The 15515-nt window shown below is 41.0% G+C and overlaps 1 protein-coding gene across 5 annotated transcripts; it reads left to right on the top strand.

The window, feature by feature from the left end:
• The first annotated feature begins 78 nt into the window (after positions 1-78).
• Positions 79-15092, top strand: DAPL1 (death associated protein like 1). Of its 5 annotated transcripts, none has more exons than XM_042041314.1 (6): positions 79-328; positions 3854-3941; positions 5561-5624; positions 8807-8862; positions 13361-13459; positions 14850-15092. In XM_042041314.1, exons 1-6 carry the CDS (start codon positions 283-285, stop codon positions 14908-14910), a joined length of 414 nt encoding a protein of 137 aa, XP_041897248.1. In that variant the 5' UTR covers positions 79-282; the 3' UTR covers positions 14911-15092. The 5 variants fall into 5 exon arrangements, 4 of the variants coding, with proteins under 4 accessions (XP_041897248.1, XP_041897247.1, XP_041897249.1 ...); XR_006018226.1 differs by lacking the exon at positions 14850-15092 and adding an exon at positions 13972-14264 and having other exon boundaries at positions 80-328; positions 13030-13459; XM_042041315.1 differs by lacking the exon at positions 14850-15092 and adding an exon at positions 13972-14264 and having other exon boundaries at positions 81-328.
• The last annotated feature ends 423 nt before the right edge of the window (positions 15093-15515 follow it).

The following is a 15515-nucleotide window of genomic DNA, read 5'->3' as shown; positions in this document are numbered from 1 at the left end:
TCACACCGCTCCCCGCCCCTCACACCGCCCTCACACCGCTCCCCGCCCCTCACACCGCCTTCACACCGCTCCCCGCCCCTCACACCGCCCTCACACCGCTCCCCGCCCCTCACACCGCCTTCACACCGCCCTCACGCCCCTCCCCGCTCTCACGACCCTGCGCCGGCCCATCCCGACTGCTCCAAACCGCACAAGGCGCTGCAGGTCGGGCAGGTGCGCGGTTCCGTGGCCCTGCCCTGCCCTGCCCTGCCCCGCCTGCTTCCCGGCGCTCCCGGTCCCGCCATGGCGCTGAGGAGGGGTGTCCCGCCGGGCCGGCGCCTTCCCGCAGGTAGGGGTCGGGGCCGCTCCGGGCGCGGTGTGAGGGGCTCTCCGCCGCATCGTCCCACACAGATGCAGCTCCTCCGCGGAGAGGAGCGGCCGTGTGGGACCGGGAATGGTGGAGGCGGGTCTGTGGTGCACGGCCCGCTCGCCCTAGCAGGCCCCGCATCCGCTCCATCACGGGTGCGCTCGGTCGGCGGGTGTGGAGCTGGCGCCGCTCGGTGATCAGGAACGCGCTGTTGAGGGATAGCGAGAGAAATGGGTGTCCATATTCAGTGAAATATCTGTGTTCAATGTTACAGCCCTATCCCTCGCCTCCTGTAGTAACATGAAGAATTTACTTCCCCTCCGCCAACCCCCCTACCCCCCCCCCAGCCCCCATAGAGCTATCTATGAGGAAGCCTTCGAGCCTGCTGTTCCAGCCGTCGCTCTGCCTGGGTGGCGACTGTAAGGATGCAATACCGGGATTTTAAGGATGTAGTAGCGCTTGTGTTTGTTGGGGGAGCGGATAGATGCATACAGTGTGAGCAGCTCCTGGGCCATGCCGGGAGCTGTGCGGAGCTGTCTCTCAAACGCACCAGTGCGTGGGCTGTGTCCCGCCTGCTCTGTGGCTCACGCTAAGGTGCTGCTGGCTCAGCCTTTGGAGCTGGGGAATAGTCACTGCAAGCACAGTCACTGCAGGCTCAGCCTTTGAAACTGAGGAACGGTCACTACAAAGCTTTAAACCAGTTGGGGCTTCCCCTCGGTTTATTAGAAGGGCTTAGTGCCTGAGGAGCACATAGTCGTGTGTCTCCTTGTACCCCTGTTTTGTTTTCTTGAAAATATTTTCTGTTTGGACTTTTTCTTTTAGCATGCTTTTTCATGAATTTGGGATGTAAATAGTTTTTTTCAGCTTGTCTCTAGTCTATTCCTGGATTTTTGTGTGTGTGGCAGGGACAGTTGAGCTGTACCTGAAAGGGCCTTTAAACCACTGCAGTCAGTAACCTGAAGCAGGTACTGGTCTTTCTGAACTTGCATGATAGTAAACTGCAACTTGTAGTCTTGCAAGTCTGCAAGTAAGTCTTGACAAAGCCTACCTGTTACTGCAGTGGGCAACAGCTTGGCCGAGGGGTGAAGGTGCCAGAGTAAGTGGTTTCAACCGTGCACTTAGTGACCAAAGTTCAAGTGGGCATCTTTATTCTGACCAGTATTGAGCCAAGCTGTCTTTGTTTTTGCTTAGGTTTGTTTTTGTGTTGTTTTCTTGTTTGGGTTTTTTTTGTTGTTGGGGTTTTTTTGGAGGGGACAGCATAAATGGAAATGTGCCTCCTTACTTTATTTTTTTGTTTTAAAAATACATGATGTTTTAAAAATGGAAATTAGTAAAAATTGTGGCACTTAGCTGTTAGATTATATGGCTAACAGGTCACTTATAAGAATCAAAAAATTGAACTCTGTATTAAAAGTTTGACATACCTCTCTATTGCTCTGGAAAGCAAATTACAAAACAGCTTTGTGGTGCATCCCACATGCATCTATGTTTAACTCTTCCCCTGCCATGGGTGTGTGTGAGCAGGTGGGACAGCTGTTCCTAGTGGCTAGTTTCAAGTCAGTGCAGAGATGGAAAGGAAGATGGGTTATTTCTAATAACTATAGATAACGTTTTGTGGGCCTTTTGGTGGTAGACACAATTCCAGATTATCCATGTTTCATTATCTCTTCCCATGCTGGGCATCTCTCTCCTCCTTGCCTAGCTCCCCTTGTGCTTTGTGTAAAGCCTTATAGTGTTAAAATGTCTGCCTCTGTCTGGATCTCCTTGCCCTGCTAAATTAAAACTAAAAACAATGCTTGTATCTAGAAATTGACAGTCCTGCATGTGTGGGAAGGTCCCAAACCAAAACTTGTGGATCTAGGTTCAATTACTTTTTTTTAATCTAATTCCAAAATTTTAGTGGTTTTCCAGTTTGTGGTTTGACTGGTTCCTAAGAAGACAAGAGCCTGACAATCTGTGGGAGAACACTCGGGATAACTCGCGTTGGTATTCTGGTTGAACTTATTATAAAGAGAAATGATGTCAAGAAGATCTCTGAGATCTTGAAAGATGCCAGGGCTTTTTTTTGGTGTGGTCTGTTTTGTGGTTGTTGATGTTTGGTTTGGGGTTGTTTGATTTGGTTTGGGGTTTTTTTACATTCTTTGTCATTCTAGTTTGAAGATGCTTCAAAGACAAGGAATAGTTTCACACCTGGTGAGCTGAGGGTATTTAGAATCTCAGTTCTCTTCACTGGTAGATACTTGGAAACAAACAGTTGAAACTTCCATTTCAGATACTTTTAATTTTGTAGTTAGGCTGCCGGAAGGATTAGGTTCAGTCTAGGTCTCCAGCGTATTTGTAGCTGTAAGATGGCTGGGCAAAGAATTTGCTGCTTATGCAGCAGTATAATTAACAGTATGTATGTCATTTTAGAAAGAGAAGAAAAGCCAAGTCTAGCTATAGCATAGCTCTGATATTGTAGTGCTGCTTTGGACATGACTGAGGGAGAATTTTTGTTTCTAAAATTAGGCCTGCAACCAGGAAATACAAAGCCAAGCGTCAGATTTGGTAGAAAATGGGTGTTAGTTACAGATGGATACATCTGCATCATCAAAAATGGCCAAATGCATTTCTCATACTAGCTAGTTGAGTAATTCTGGAAACCACTCTCCATTCCCTATTCTCTCTTGCCCCCGAATTTAAACTCTAGTCTTGATTGTTCATGATCAGAATAGGAGTCTTGCTGTGAGGTGAAGCAACTTGTTCAATAGGATGAGAAAAGAACACTAAGGTTTTTCTTTCTTACTTACAGTTTTAAAACTTAAAATGCTCTCCTGAAGAGGGAGAAAGTGTTTCTTTCAAGAGAATGTTTTAGATAACTTTACATGTTCTTTGTTCAGAATTAAATTTTCAGACATGCCTCAGAACTTAAATTGTTATTGTTAGGTTGCCTGTAGCTTAATTAGTGCTAATTGGTTTTGTGATTGGCAGATATGTTAATAAAATATAATTAAGCATGTTCGAACACAAGTACAAGATGAGTATGCATCTGGTTCTTATCTGCATTATTAGGTTTATTCTGGAATACCTTGAACTAATCATGAAACCCTTATTGCTGTTAGTCACATTGTTCAAAAACCTGAAAGTTTTCGGATGGTGGTTTGGTTTTCTTTTTTATTTTAAAAATACAAATCTGAGATGTAATAGTTTCTGGGGAAGGATGCATATGAACATAGTAAGGTGTTAAGATTTAATATAGTTAACGGTGACTGAAACCACTCTGATTTCTTGATTTATGGTATCTGGAAGTTGATTTGAGTCTGCCATGACACAGAATTTTGAAGCTTTTGCTGCACCTCTTTGGCTACTGCTGTGTATGCATGTGTACAAGTAAAGCATGGAGCTAAATACTGAAAGATGATTTCTGGTTAATGGTTATCTGGGGTAAAAGTATTCTCCTCTAAGTGTATGTAATGTGGTATGTAACTCTGTAGGTATTTTTACTTACATTTCACTTTTTTCTTGCAGTTAAAGCTGGAGGTATGAGAGTGTCTAAAAAGCAAGAAAGCGGACCTGTTGAGAAAAATGCTAAACCTCCAGGAAAAGAAAAGTCAAGGTATTACACTGCAGGGCCTGTCACCCCTGCTCCATAGTTAAAGTTCATAGGTCATGGGCTTTGAAAACAAAGAAAATTCTTATTCTACAAGAGTTTAATTCTTAACTTGTGCAATTTATAAATAAAATAATATCGATAAAATAATGTTGATATTGAAATAATTATCAGCTTAAAAAACCCCAAAACCCAAGGACAGTGCCTTGCAATGAAAGGCAAAGGCTAAAAGACATCTCTATTGTCATGTTTTATGGAACAGAAATTAAAGCAATGTGTTGCATACTTATGCCTAATAAAGGAATAGTCAAACAGTTTCCAGTGAAGTAGGAGTGAACTTCAGGCTGTCCACATTCTGAAGTAAATAAAACCCACATCAACTACCCCCAAGGAAGACTCTCATCACCTATATAGGCTATACCCCCTATTTCAATCTAAAATCTAATTTGGCTTTTTCTGTTTACTACTTTTTAAGGTTAATCAAGCTGTTTTGTGCCAAAAATGAAGGCATGCTTCTATTTTGAATAAAGTAACAGTGACCAGTTGATGTGGTCATTAAAACAAGTATTTTCTTGCAGCTTTTTCAAAGATTGAACATTTTTCTTAAATACATGCACTTTTCTTAAATGTCACTTAACAAAAAGTTAAGTTGACCAATATAAGGGTATGACAGTAAAATCTGAATGATTTGTGGTGTAACTAAAGTTTTTGATTTTTTGTTGTAATCTTCTGGAATTAGAAGCTTTTTATTTTCACTTATTGCCGGTTGTCTGGGTGTAATTTTGCAGCTGTCTTTTCCATAGTCATAGTCACCTAATAGTATAAACAGATGTTGAATAACTTTTATTTGTCAGTGTAGCAAACTTTCAATTGCTAAATTGAAATGTCAGTAGGAAATGTCTTTCTGATCCACAGAAACTTAAATAAATAAATAAATAAACTTAAATAAAGCAATATCTGCTTTTTCAAGAGTTGCATTTATGGTATTTGGGGTTTATAATGATTATTCCCTACTCCATTTTAAGCTAGAGAGGTTGTCAGTGATTATAATGGTATCATCAGTGGAATGTGCAATCTGAAGTTCTTCCTGTTGTTGAACTAAATTATTTCATACCCACAGATTTGTTAATTTGTGGAATATTGGTAACATGGTGTTCTTCACTGGAATATGGAGAAGTTAATGGGATAATTTTGTGAAAAAATTCTTGCTGGACAAATAGTTGCTGTGAAAGGAAACCGTGTCCAAAAGCAGAGGCTGAATTCTTTTCATGGGTCTAGGCTGGAATCAAGAAAATTTTTTGTAGATGAGGGTATCAGTGCTCACCTTCTGTGAAGTTATTTCACAGCGTACCAAAAAAAATCCTTTTTGAGATATTCAAGGATATTTCATATACAGATTTTTGTATGTATGAATAAGACTGTCACACAAATTTTGTGTTATTCCATTCTGAAGCAGCGTGCCTTTTTGATATTATATAGTTTTTCATGTGATGAAAGAATTTAGCTCCAAACCCTAAATTTATACTGTAAAATGTTTTGTATTATGTCTGGAAAATGAAAGTGACAAGTGCTCAAATGTTTCTGTGAGATGGAAATGATAAATACTTTTTTCATCTACTTTACAGTGCTATTGTCAGTTTTCCACAACCTCAGAACATGGGTGTCTTGGTAGCAGAAGTACTGAACAAAGTAAGTCTGGAAGAAAAAGTCAGGGTTTCTTCATAAATCTAAACATGAGTAAAAGTTAAAAAGTGAATTTTCCTTAAACTGGTGTCTGGCAGTTGCAGGTTCTTCAGCTGCCACTAAATGTTCTTGTGATAACCTATTTCTGTAGTGGTTGTGTGGCTAAGCTGCTAGATGGCTAAAACGTACCTGGCTTTCTCTCCTTGTTCTGATTCCTCTCCTAGTTGCTATGACATGCCCTGGGACAGTTGTGTACATCTGTTACAGAGAAGCACAGCCAGACAGGGAGGTGTGTTCTGCTTGTAAAGTGGCGTGGTGCATTAGCTTTAGTGAAATATGGGGAAGAATTACCAGTGGCATGTAAGTGTCTGGCAGAGCTGGGATTACAGTGCAGAGCAAAACCTTGTCTTCAGTGACATGCTTTATCCCACCATGGAAATCACTCTGACTTTCTGTGCGGGTCCAGCAAAAATACAGAGCTGCTTGAGGGAGGTGGGTGGCATCACTGGCAGGTGCAGGGGACACCAGGATGGTGATCCAGTGTCCTGCTCTGTGAATGATCCCCTAGACAGCAGGCACAGCATGTCCTACTGCTGCCCCATGTCTAGCTGGTCCATCTGAGGCCTGACATTAGTCAGGCAAGCACCTTTTGACTTCTCCTGTAGGAAGATCTTGTATCCCACAGCTGCTAATGGACCCTTCTGTTTATCACATGCTTACAGCTCCTGCCCTGTGTCTCTCATTAGGCTGTTGGTGCAGGCTTACACCTACACTTTGGAAGAGCTGATTTCACAAGCAGCTCTTTGGTTTGCATGGTAATCTGAAGATCTGACAATTATCATCTCTTTGTTACACACTTGCAGTCTTCAGACTCTGAAGCATACAGGAGTTCCTCATGCCTAGAGCTCAGTAAAACATTTCAACACAAGTCTTATCAACAGTTGTGTTTATAGCTTTAGCCTGTAGATCTTGAATTTTTGCTTAGACTTTTTTAAGGAGAGCAGATAAAACTCATCCTCCTTCTCTTCCACCTGTCCTCATCTCCTCTGTTCTGACCTACCATTTCCTTTTCCTGTTGGTTTCCAGAATATTGTATGTGAAGCTTGCTTGCTAGTTTAGAATGTGATAATTAGCTACTGTAATAATGATGATTTTGAATCTGGGAAAATGAGAATTTGAATCAACTTATCGTTAACTCTGGCATACTGATTATTTTCTGTGTTTTCCTCATCTTGGAAGCTCATTCTGTGAACTACTAAACAAGGGAAGAAAAAAAAATTTTAATTCCCTAAAGGTAGTCGGACTAATATCACTTTGAAAACAGAAATTATAAGTAAATATACTGAGTTACCATGAGTCTGTGTATTGATCACTTAAACTTTTGGTGGATTTAGGTTTTATTGCTCTTTTTAAACTACTTTAATATGATGAAATTTAGAAAGAGAATAGCTGACAAGCTGTATTCTATCACAACTTTTTTTCTCCCCCCTTTAATGTTACAGATGAGCCACAAAATCCATGCAGCAACATTACAAGTGGCTCACCAAAAGCCACAGCCTACCTTGAAGAAGTTCATACTGCCTAAAAGAATTCACATTATTCAACAGCCACGGAAATGTTAAGATACTCATTAAAAAACTTACGTTTACTTTTCTATACAGCATTTAGCATGCTGTGGTGAAATGCTCAAAAGCTGTGTGCCTTGTGTCTTGCTGTGTTTCTGTTACTGACAATAAAATAAAAGAAGAGTTACTGAATGTACTCAGGATTTATTCCAATATCATGGCTTCTGTCTAACCCAGTGTTACTAGTATGTAGTAATTAATACCAAAAGGTCTAACAGTTTCACTACTGTGTGTTTTGACTGAAGGAATGGAAACTGTCAGCCCTGTTGTTTTGGGTTTATTTTTAGTTTAATGGTAGCAAAGCTGATGTGAACTTGATTCTAAGAAAGCAGGTCATGAGTGAAAGACATGGGGCTTCTTTCACTTGAGCCTGAGGTTTTCCATGCTGAATGCATGCCTGAGGCTTACTGCATGATAAGTAATTCACAGAGTCCTGGGAAGGATTGCAGTGCAATGGAAAGAAATATCTTTTGCTTGCATTTCTCTCTGTAAGAAAACCCAGCTTCTCTGCAGGGATCAGCAAGCAGGAAGAACTGAGTGGAATCAGTCTGTTTTAACCTATTTGGGGCTGGGGTGGATAAATGAAGGAAGTACCTGACTAGGAGCTGAACCCTTGGGATAAGAGGGCAGGTAGCAGGGAAGAGCCAAGGTGCAGAGAATGCCATGATTGGAGTTTGGAGTTAGGGTTGGTAGAATGGGGTATGAGACTTAGCACTGACTGGTACTCGAAGGGTCATGAGGGGTCAAGCTTAAAAATGGGGAGGAACAAATGTAAATCCCAGTCCAGGCAATGTCCTTGAGCCATGTCCTGCTTGCAGTGACCGCAAGGACAATAGAGAGAGCCAGAGGATAATATTGTCTTGCTGTTGGGAGTTGGTTGTGGAGCTCCCCGACTCAGAATTTAATTCTGCTGGGACAATTTTTTTTTTTTTTTTAAGGTAGTGATTGCAGAAGAGTATTGTCCCAAAACTGGTTCTTTCACCCTTTTGGTGTGCAAGAAATTGATCCCCACACAGAGTGTGGGTATGTGATTTATTTACAGCTGTGTGCAGAAAGGGGTGCTGGGGGGAGCTAGCACGGAGACAAAGGCAGGCACACCTATAGGTTACAGTCTCAGGCCAAGCAGATCTTACTTTACTCCATGGCGAAGTTGCTAGTTTCTCTCTGTTTCAATCTCAAGGTATAGTGTCCCAAGAAGTCGTGGTATGTGGTCAGTGAGCAGTGGGCTCTTGGTGGGCAGAGGAGGCTTTTACTATTATGATTATGGTATAACGAGGAAAGTTCATGGCAAGGGCAAGTTCTCACCACAGAAACAGTCAAACCTGGCGATTTGTTGGCCCATCATATAAGGTCCTGACTAAGAAGGGTATGATCTTTTTTTCCCTGCCCTTCAAGGACCTAGGACATCAATTTTCTGTTTTCTACATTCCTGTGGCTGTTGCTCCCATTGCTTAACTGCTTTGTTCTCTATCTTATTATTTGGAAATTTGTTCCTGTTATTCATCAATTCCCCACTTCCATACTTATGATTCTTCTTAGACATATCGTCTGTCTCACTCTTAGTTCCCATGTGTTGGAACCATCACATATTTTCCTGAAATGAATCACAGGGATGACAGGTAAGTCAATTGCTTTATGATTTCCCAAATGCAAATATATTGTGCTACAATTAAGACAAAGGGTTAGTATTGGGAGAACAACAAGGTAAAACATCTCATTGAAACTCCCTGTAGCAATGGTAAGTGACCAGCTGAAAAGTGTCCTACCATCCATGTGCTCTATCTCACTTCACTTGTTCCAATACTTGTGTGCTTTCCGCATCATGATGGGCAGTAATCAAAGTACTTTGTCCATTCTTCTGAGCTTGTTTCAGCAGTTGTTGCCGATCATTGTGCTATAATAATGTTCTTACTAAAGCAAGATTCATCCCAACAGGGGTGGGCAGCAGATCTTGAATCAGCAAATAATTATACTGCAATAGCTGGTATAATGTGAAAGGAGCTGAATAATTGAAATCCACCCATTGATTTTGGTGAAATTACAAACACAAACATTAGAGTGATTATCTGTATCTACAATAAGGTTATCTACAAATATGAAGCCACAAAGGGTTCTCATGTAAGCATATCATTTTCCAGTATATAAAAGTACAGGTTTGCAAGTTTCATCAGGATGGATTTCAAAATGACAAACACTATTCTGTATCCAGACAAATGTCAGGGCTTTGGTGTTACTGCACAAGTGTGTCCCTGTTCTCATACAGTGCACATGCTAACACCGATGGTTTGCCATTCCCCATGCTTTTGGGCCCATATCCTATGCTCCAGTGTAGGGTTCAGTTATGATTCAGGTCTAGTGCAGTGATTGAGTGATGGACACAGAGGCGTCCTATGTGGATTAGTACCAGGACTGTGCTATTGATGGTGTTATAGGTAACACTGACTAAATGCCACCACGATTGGAATTCCTTTGCAAATTCAGTCATTATTCCAAATTACTTTTTGAATTTCGGTGGGTGAAGGTGCCTTCTTCGCCTTCTCTTAAAATTGCTACTGCTACTGTTGATTGTATCCACAACTGAGCTCAGATGTAGCTAAGAGGCAAAGAACCTTCACCTTGGGTTGCACCAAGTGCCTCTGGGATCAACTACGAGCTCGCTCATTGATTCTTTCCCACTGAGGCAATGTGTCAGATAAGAGCCATTGATTAGTTTCTACGCTGGTAGAGAAGACTACAGAGGGTGTTCCAATTTGCTTAAATCACTTGTGGTTATGCTCAGGTTATTTATAAGTACTTCAGCATCTGTACAGTTTAAAACTCCCAAGTCTCTGTGATTCCAGTCACATCTCTTCTTGTTCCTTTTGGAGAAGTGGGGGTTTGCCCATGTAGCCAAGCTAACCGTCTTGCATGGGAAGCACATAAGAATGGTGACCACATTGGTGTAAGTGTAGAAATATTAATCTGCATTACTAGTTCTACTTGTTTAAGAAACCAAGGTGGATTAAACAACATTTGCTGCTGATCTGCGTTTTTGATCACATGGTCCAATTTCAAAAATTTGTGGGGATAGAATTTTCTCATCCTCTTTGACTGAGGCAGATGTAGTTGTTTTGGTTTCAATAATATCTATCTTGAGTTTAAATGTTAGTCCCACATTATGGTGGTCCCAAAGGCATACAACAAAAACCAGGGTAAAATTGTACCAACAATCCCACCTTTTGATGGCACAAAATTTTGGGTCTTTTGTGCTTGGTTCTGTTGTACTATTAGGCATTGAATATGAGTGGCTTTCCCATGTGTAGATCCATTGATCATTCTGCAGCCTGTCCAAACTTTTTCTTGGGTTGTTCTTTCAAGAGAGGAACCCAACTATATCTATCCCAACCCTACCGATGTTCTAAATATGCTTCAGCTCCATGCATAACCAGAGTAGTGAAATTGTACACTAAAAATTGTATACTTAAATTCATGCTTAATGTGAAAGGTAATACTCAAAAAAATGGTTATATTGTCAATGAGGCTTCTTCTTAAAGTATGCTTTCCACATGACAACAGTGGAAGGCTATTGCAAACATATGAGAATGCTCCCTCTAAAATCAAGGGGTCCTTGATTTAGATTTAGAAGATTATGCAGAATTAGTGTTGCCATTTAACACTAACGTCTGCGTCTTTTCATCCATCCATCAAATGTAAATACCCTTGTGTTGATTAAAGATTAAATTATGATCACAGGAGGTGGTGATTAGTAGCGTCTGCAATAAATAATTTGGTTACACCTTGAATAAATAGAAAAAATTAAAATACTGCTTCTCCTTTGAAGATGAGTATTTTCTGTTTCTGGTTCCATAACTGACTGATTGCTACTTGGGAAATACTATCAGTGTTATCCTGGACAACAGCAACAATATACTTTATAGATGTTGAAGTTGTAGGTATGGGATTTGGAAAACAGTCTGCTTTTGTATCTTGTATAGCACACTTCTGTTCCCCAGGCTGGCTCTATGGCAGTGAATATTGATATGAATGTCAGTGAACAAACAGGACCTGTCCATGTGTCAAATGACTATCCATGCTCTCAAAGCCAAAAATAGCACAGTGCACTCTAATGTATCGATGGCTAATACATGCTTCCTATACAAAGAATATTTGTAAAATCTTTAGAATTCTAATCTTTATGCTTTTTGTTTCTGAAGAAAATCAATAGCTAGTGAAAAGTTGTAGGATCTGATTCTGCAGGCCTTTATGAACATCACTTGCTATGAAGCTGAATGTTATTTAACTGTTTAAAGCAGTACGTTCAGGGAGGGAGGATGTGCTTGGTGTAGAAGGGAGCTGTAGTAAATCCTGTTTGTGGCATAAATCAGGCAGTCATACAGTGATTGCTAAGGATGGAAGAGTTCTGTTAAAAGGCCCCAGGCACTGCTCTGTGCAGTGCACACTTGGCAAGTGCAGTCCCACAGAGGTAAACTAAGTACATTCAGTCACTCAAGCTTCTGGCAGGACAGTGTCTGTGGGCAAACAGGAGTTCTGTAGCATGGGCTCAGCCTGTGTGTGTAAGCTGCATCAGTCCCCCTGGCCCGACAAATCCAGGTGTGCACCACAGCAATGCCAGGGCTCCCGTGTATGTGGAACATACAGGTGGTGTTGGAGTGCCCAGTGGCCTGGCAGAAAGCAGGCTGGAATGGAAAGGGTCTTCCAAGTACTACCTGGGTAAAACTTTCAGGTGTAAAAACAGGTCCAAACAAGAAGTTAGGAGGTCTAGTTTTGATAACTCTGTTTCATGGGTTTGCTAAATGTAAAGAAGGTGCAATCTCCTCTTCTGCTATAAGATGAATCTTGCAGAGCAGGAAATCCTGGCAAGTGCTCTGTTCCATGTCCTGTTCTGTCAGGTGGTGTCCCCTGTGGGGGCATTACAAGAAGCATTTCGTACTTGCTTTTTGTGTCAGTAGCATTTACTAGTCTTTGGAGGGTTTCTGAAAGATTTGTGTAGAGAACAAACTAAACTGTTCTGTTTAAATGTTTTTTATAATTAAGAACTTTATATACATAAGAGCACTTCCTTTTCAACCAAGACAGTCTTTTACTCTTCTGTTGTATTTTGACAGGGGCACTGTCGGGTGCATTATTTTTTCTAATTTATTTCTGTTCATTAAGGTTTCCTTCTTATAATAGTATGAGTAATAACAAGAGCTAAGCAAGAAACAAAAACTGTATTTTGAACTTCTAAATAACAGACAACTTAGTTTTTCATCCTGTTTGTGCCTTCCATTCTGTATCATTTCAGTTTGTGTTTGCACCATCATTGATGATACTGTGATGAGGCTGTTGTGCCTTCTGTTGCAGGGAGTTTATTTTATTTAGTTCAAGCCTTAATACTTTGCTTTCATTATTTAAATATGAATTGCCACCAAATTCAGAACATAAAGAACAAATACAGTAGGTTTGCTAGAAAAATCAAACCCCTGCAGAAAGACTGTTTTCAGGCTTCTCACAGACTATTTCAAACAATGCAGGCATTCAGTGAGAAGGACATGATTTCAGGAAAAGTACTTCTGCGGCTGATCTTCATTTCACCATGTTGGAGGACACAATGTTGGTTAATATGCAGTTGTTTTTAGCTGTAGCCCTCAAAACACCTTACAAAGATGGGAAGCCAAGGGATGATGAAAGCTGTGAAAAGAGATTTTGGTACATGTTGGTTGGCTCAATGTCTTTGTCAGCTTGGTAATGTTACATGTGCTGTTTGATGGCCTGAGACACGCATGTTCTGTTGGACTTCTCTGCAGGGAGGAGTTTCCTCTGGGGCAAGGAAGAGTCTCTGCCCTTAAGCTCTTCACCCTCCTAGGTTGGGTGGTGCTTGACAGAGCTGCTTGGGAATTTGGGAGTGTGCAGCTTGTAACTGGTCCAGCAGGAGCTACAGTATATGCTGTTCAGTGCACAGACCAAGGCCTGAATTGAGATGATGGGATTACTGACTCTTGTGTGAAACTGCAGCAGATGAAATGGCAAAGAAATTACACATGGCAAGACTGGGAAGTTGCAATAAAAGAGAACTATACAAGACTTAATGTCAATAAACAAATATTAGCTGTTGTTTAAAGCCTTTGTGCCTTCCAGGATGTACTTGTTCAGCCTGTTCCTAAGTGGCATGCATAAATCTGCAAATCATTTCATGCACAGTAACCTCTGCCCGGCATATAAGCCCCAGAAGTCCTGGTAAGTGGTGCATGCATAAGCCAGATAATTTCCTGAGTTCACCTTTAATTCCAGCAGTAGAAGACTATATTCCTACAGTGTAAAAAAAAAAAATAAAATTAAAATTCAGGGGTCTAATCAGTGTCATCTGCCATACTCGTATTGTTCCTGTTGTGTCCAGCTCCCACACCATGTTCCCAGGAAGACCCCTCTTGGTTTTGAAAATCTTGCTGTTGTTGAGGACCCTTGTTTCCACGTGTTGCCATTCCTCCTCTTCCTTCCCTACACCTTCTCGCTGCCCTTTCCTCCTCAGCCTGCACAGGACAGGTATTTGCAGCTGATCAGGTGGCTGGAGGAATGTGTACCTTTATAGTACATTTATGGTTCTTGTCATACATGGCCACAGATTCTACTCCTGGCCATTATGCCACACTTGCTTAATTATAATGAAAAACTTCTAGATTATATTATTAGCAGAAATTTCAGTCTGACACTTCATTTATAATGGGCTACCAATGTTTAATTCATTCCAGAATTGAAGAGAAGGACTATTACAGCTCTGAAGTCTGAGTCTTGCTGAGTGTCCAGCAAACAGAGACTCTCCAATTCTCCAGTTGTTTGTTAAAGCAATTTTATAGAGGTTTATAACTCATATCAAGAGTAGCTTGTGCAGTTTCAAAGGTTATTAATTATTACACATGTACTGGATTTGCCACAAGAGGTTGCTGTATGCCTACAGTTTGTTCCAGCTCTGCCAGCTGAGCTGCCCTCAGAAATGCAGCTATGTTCTGCCAAGGAGGTATATTTTAATCTGCTGGAAAATTTTCAAAGAAAAGGAACAGATAAGTTTATGAAAACATCATTTGGTATTTCATGGGGCACATGACTACCTAGAAGCTGTGAAGATACAAAGGGCATAATTCCATGGTAACAAAAAGACTCCCTACCCTTTCTCCGGTCTCTGGGTTCCCTGTGGAGTCAGATACAAGTGAGACTGATGCCTTAGATTTTAACTTTCATATTTTTCAAATCCTGTACTGCCTGGTGTGTAACTCTGAAGTTTCTTGTAGCCTGTTAATTTCTGCTCTCTCATGCTAGGTAGACATAACAAAGCCTCTCCAGGCCTGCTCTTCAAGGACACCCAGACTGTCCTAGGCCCACAAAGTATAAACCAAAAGCCTCTGAGAGGGGGCAAGCTGAGGGGAAATGACATCATTAAACTGAAGCTTTAATTGGAGAATTAACCCTGATATGCAAATGAATTTATAAAAGTGTGGAGAACTTGTGACCTGTTGTCCATCTTGGGGTCCATTCTGAGGATAGCCTCTGGCTCCCCAGGGTGTACCTTTGAAGGCCTTTCGAATAAATACCTGCCATTATTCCCTTACTCCTGTCTAGTCTCTGTTTTTAGGTGGCTTCTCAAGGCATCAAGACAGCACAAGGAACAGAGGTACCCAGAAGGGCCTGTCTAGGTTCAGGAAGGGGGTGGGTCTGGCATCATTCAGCCGATGGTGAGGAATTGCATTGTGCATCACTTGTTTTTTCCCTTTTTATTATTTACCATTATTATTGTATTTTACTTTATTTTCAATTTATTAAACTGTTACCTCAGTCAATTGTTTTTATTATCAATTATTAAACTTGTATCTCAACATACAAGTTTTACTTTGATTCTCCTCCCCATTCCACTGGGCTGGTGTTTCATCTCCAGGCAGGTTTAAAACGATGACAATCTACTACCTTAAAATCTGTAAATTAAGGATTTTCTACCAAATTATTATGTTGCATGAGAATGAATCTGGTGGGATAAAAGCAGCTACATTGAATGGAAGCTTCTAAAATTTACAAATTACCTTCCTTGAAGACACCCTCCAAAACCAAGAATTGGAATAGTATGTTAAGATGAGAAGCCTGAACTAACATAAACAACACTGAAGCTGAGCTGAAAAAGGGAGAAGTCTGATTTCTAATTTCTCTAGTCCCCAGAATATATGTTAATACAATGAACACTGCTGCCATTATATTTCAGTGTGGTCTGATTCCTGTTTTCCAAAATAAAAAAGCTGCTAGAAGCTTG

Source organism: Corvus kubaryi, unplaced genomic scaffold, assembly GCF_017639235.1.
Source record: "Corvus kubaryi isolate FWS band 111438036 unplaced genomic scaffold, C.kubaryi_AGA036_p1.0 37396, whole genome shotgun sequence".
Lineage (NCBI taxonomy): Eukaryota > Metazoa > Chordata > Aves > Passeriformes > Corvidae > Corvus > Corvus kubaryi.
Note: the sequence above shows the minus strand (reverse complement) of the source record. Positions and strands in the feature narration are given on the sequence as shown.

Excerpts from the sequence above, each read along its gene's own strand:
- DAPL1 (XM_042041313.1), top strand. The coding sequence starts at position 283 with ATGGCGCTGAGGAGGGGTGTCCCGCCGGGCCGGCGCCTTCCCGCAG. Across the intron at positions 3,942-5,560 it reads CCAGGAAAAGAAAAGTCAAG|TGCTATTGTCAGTTTTCCAC; the intron begins GTATTACACTGC and ends TCTACTTTACAG. Across the intron at positions 5,625-8,806 it reads TAGCAGAAGTACTGAACAAA|TTCCCATGTGTTGGAACCAT; the intron begins GTAAGTCTGGAA and ends TCTCACTCTTAG.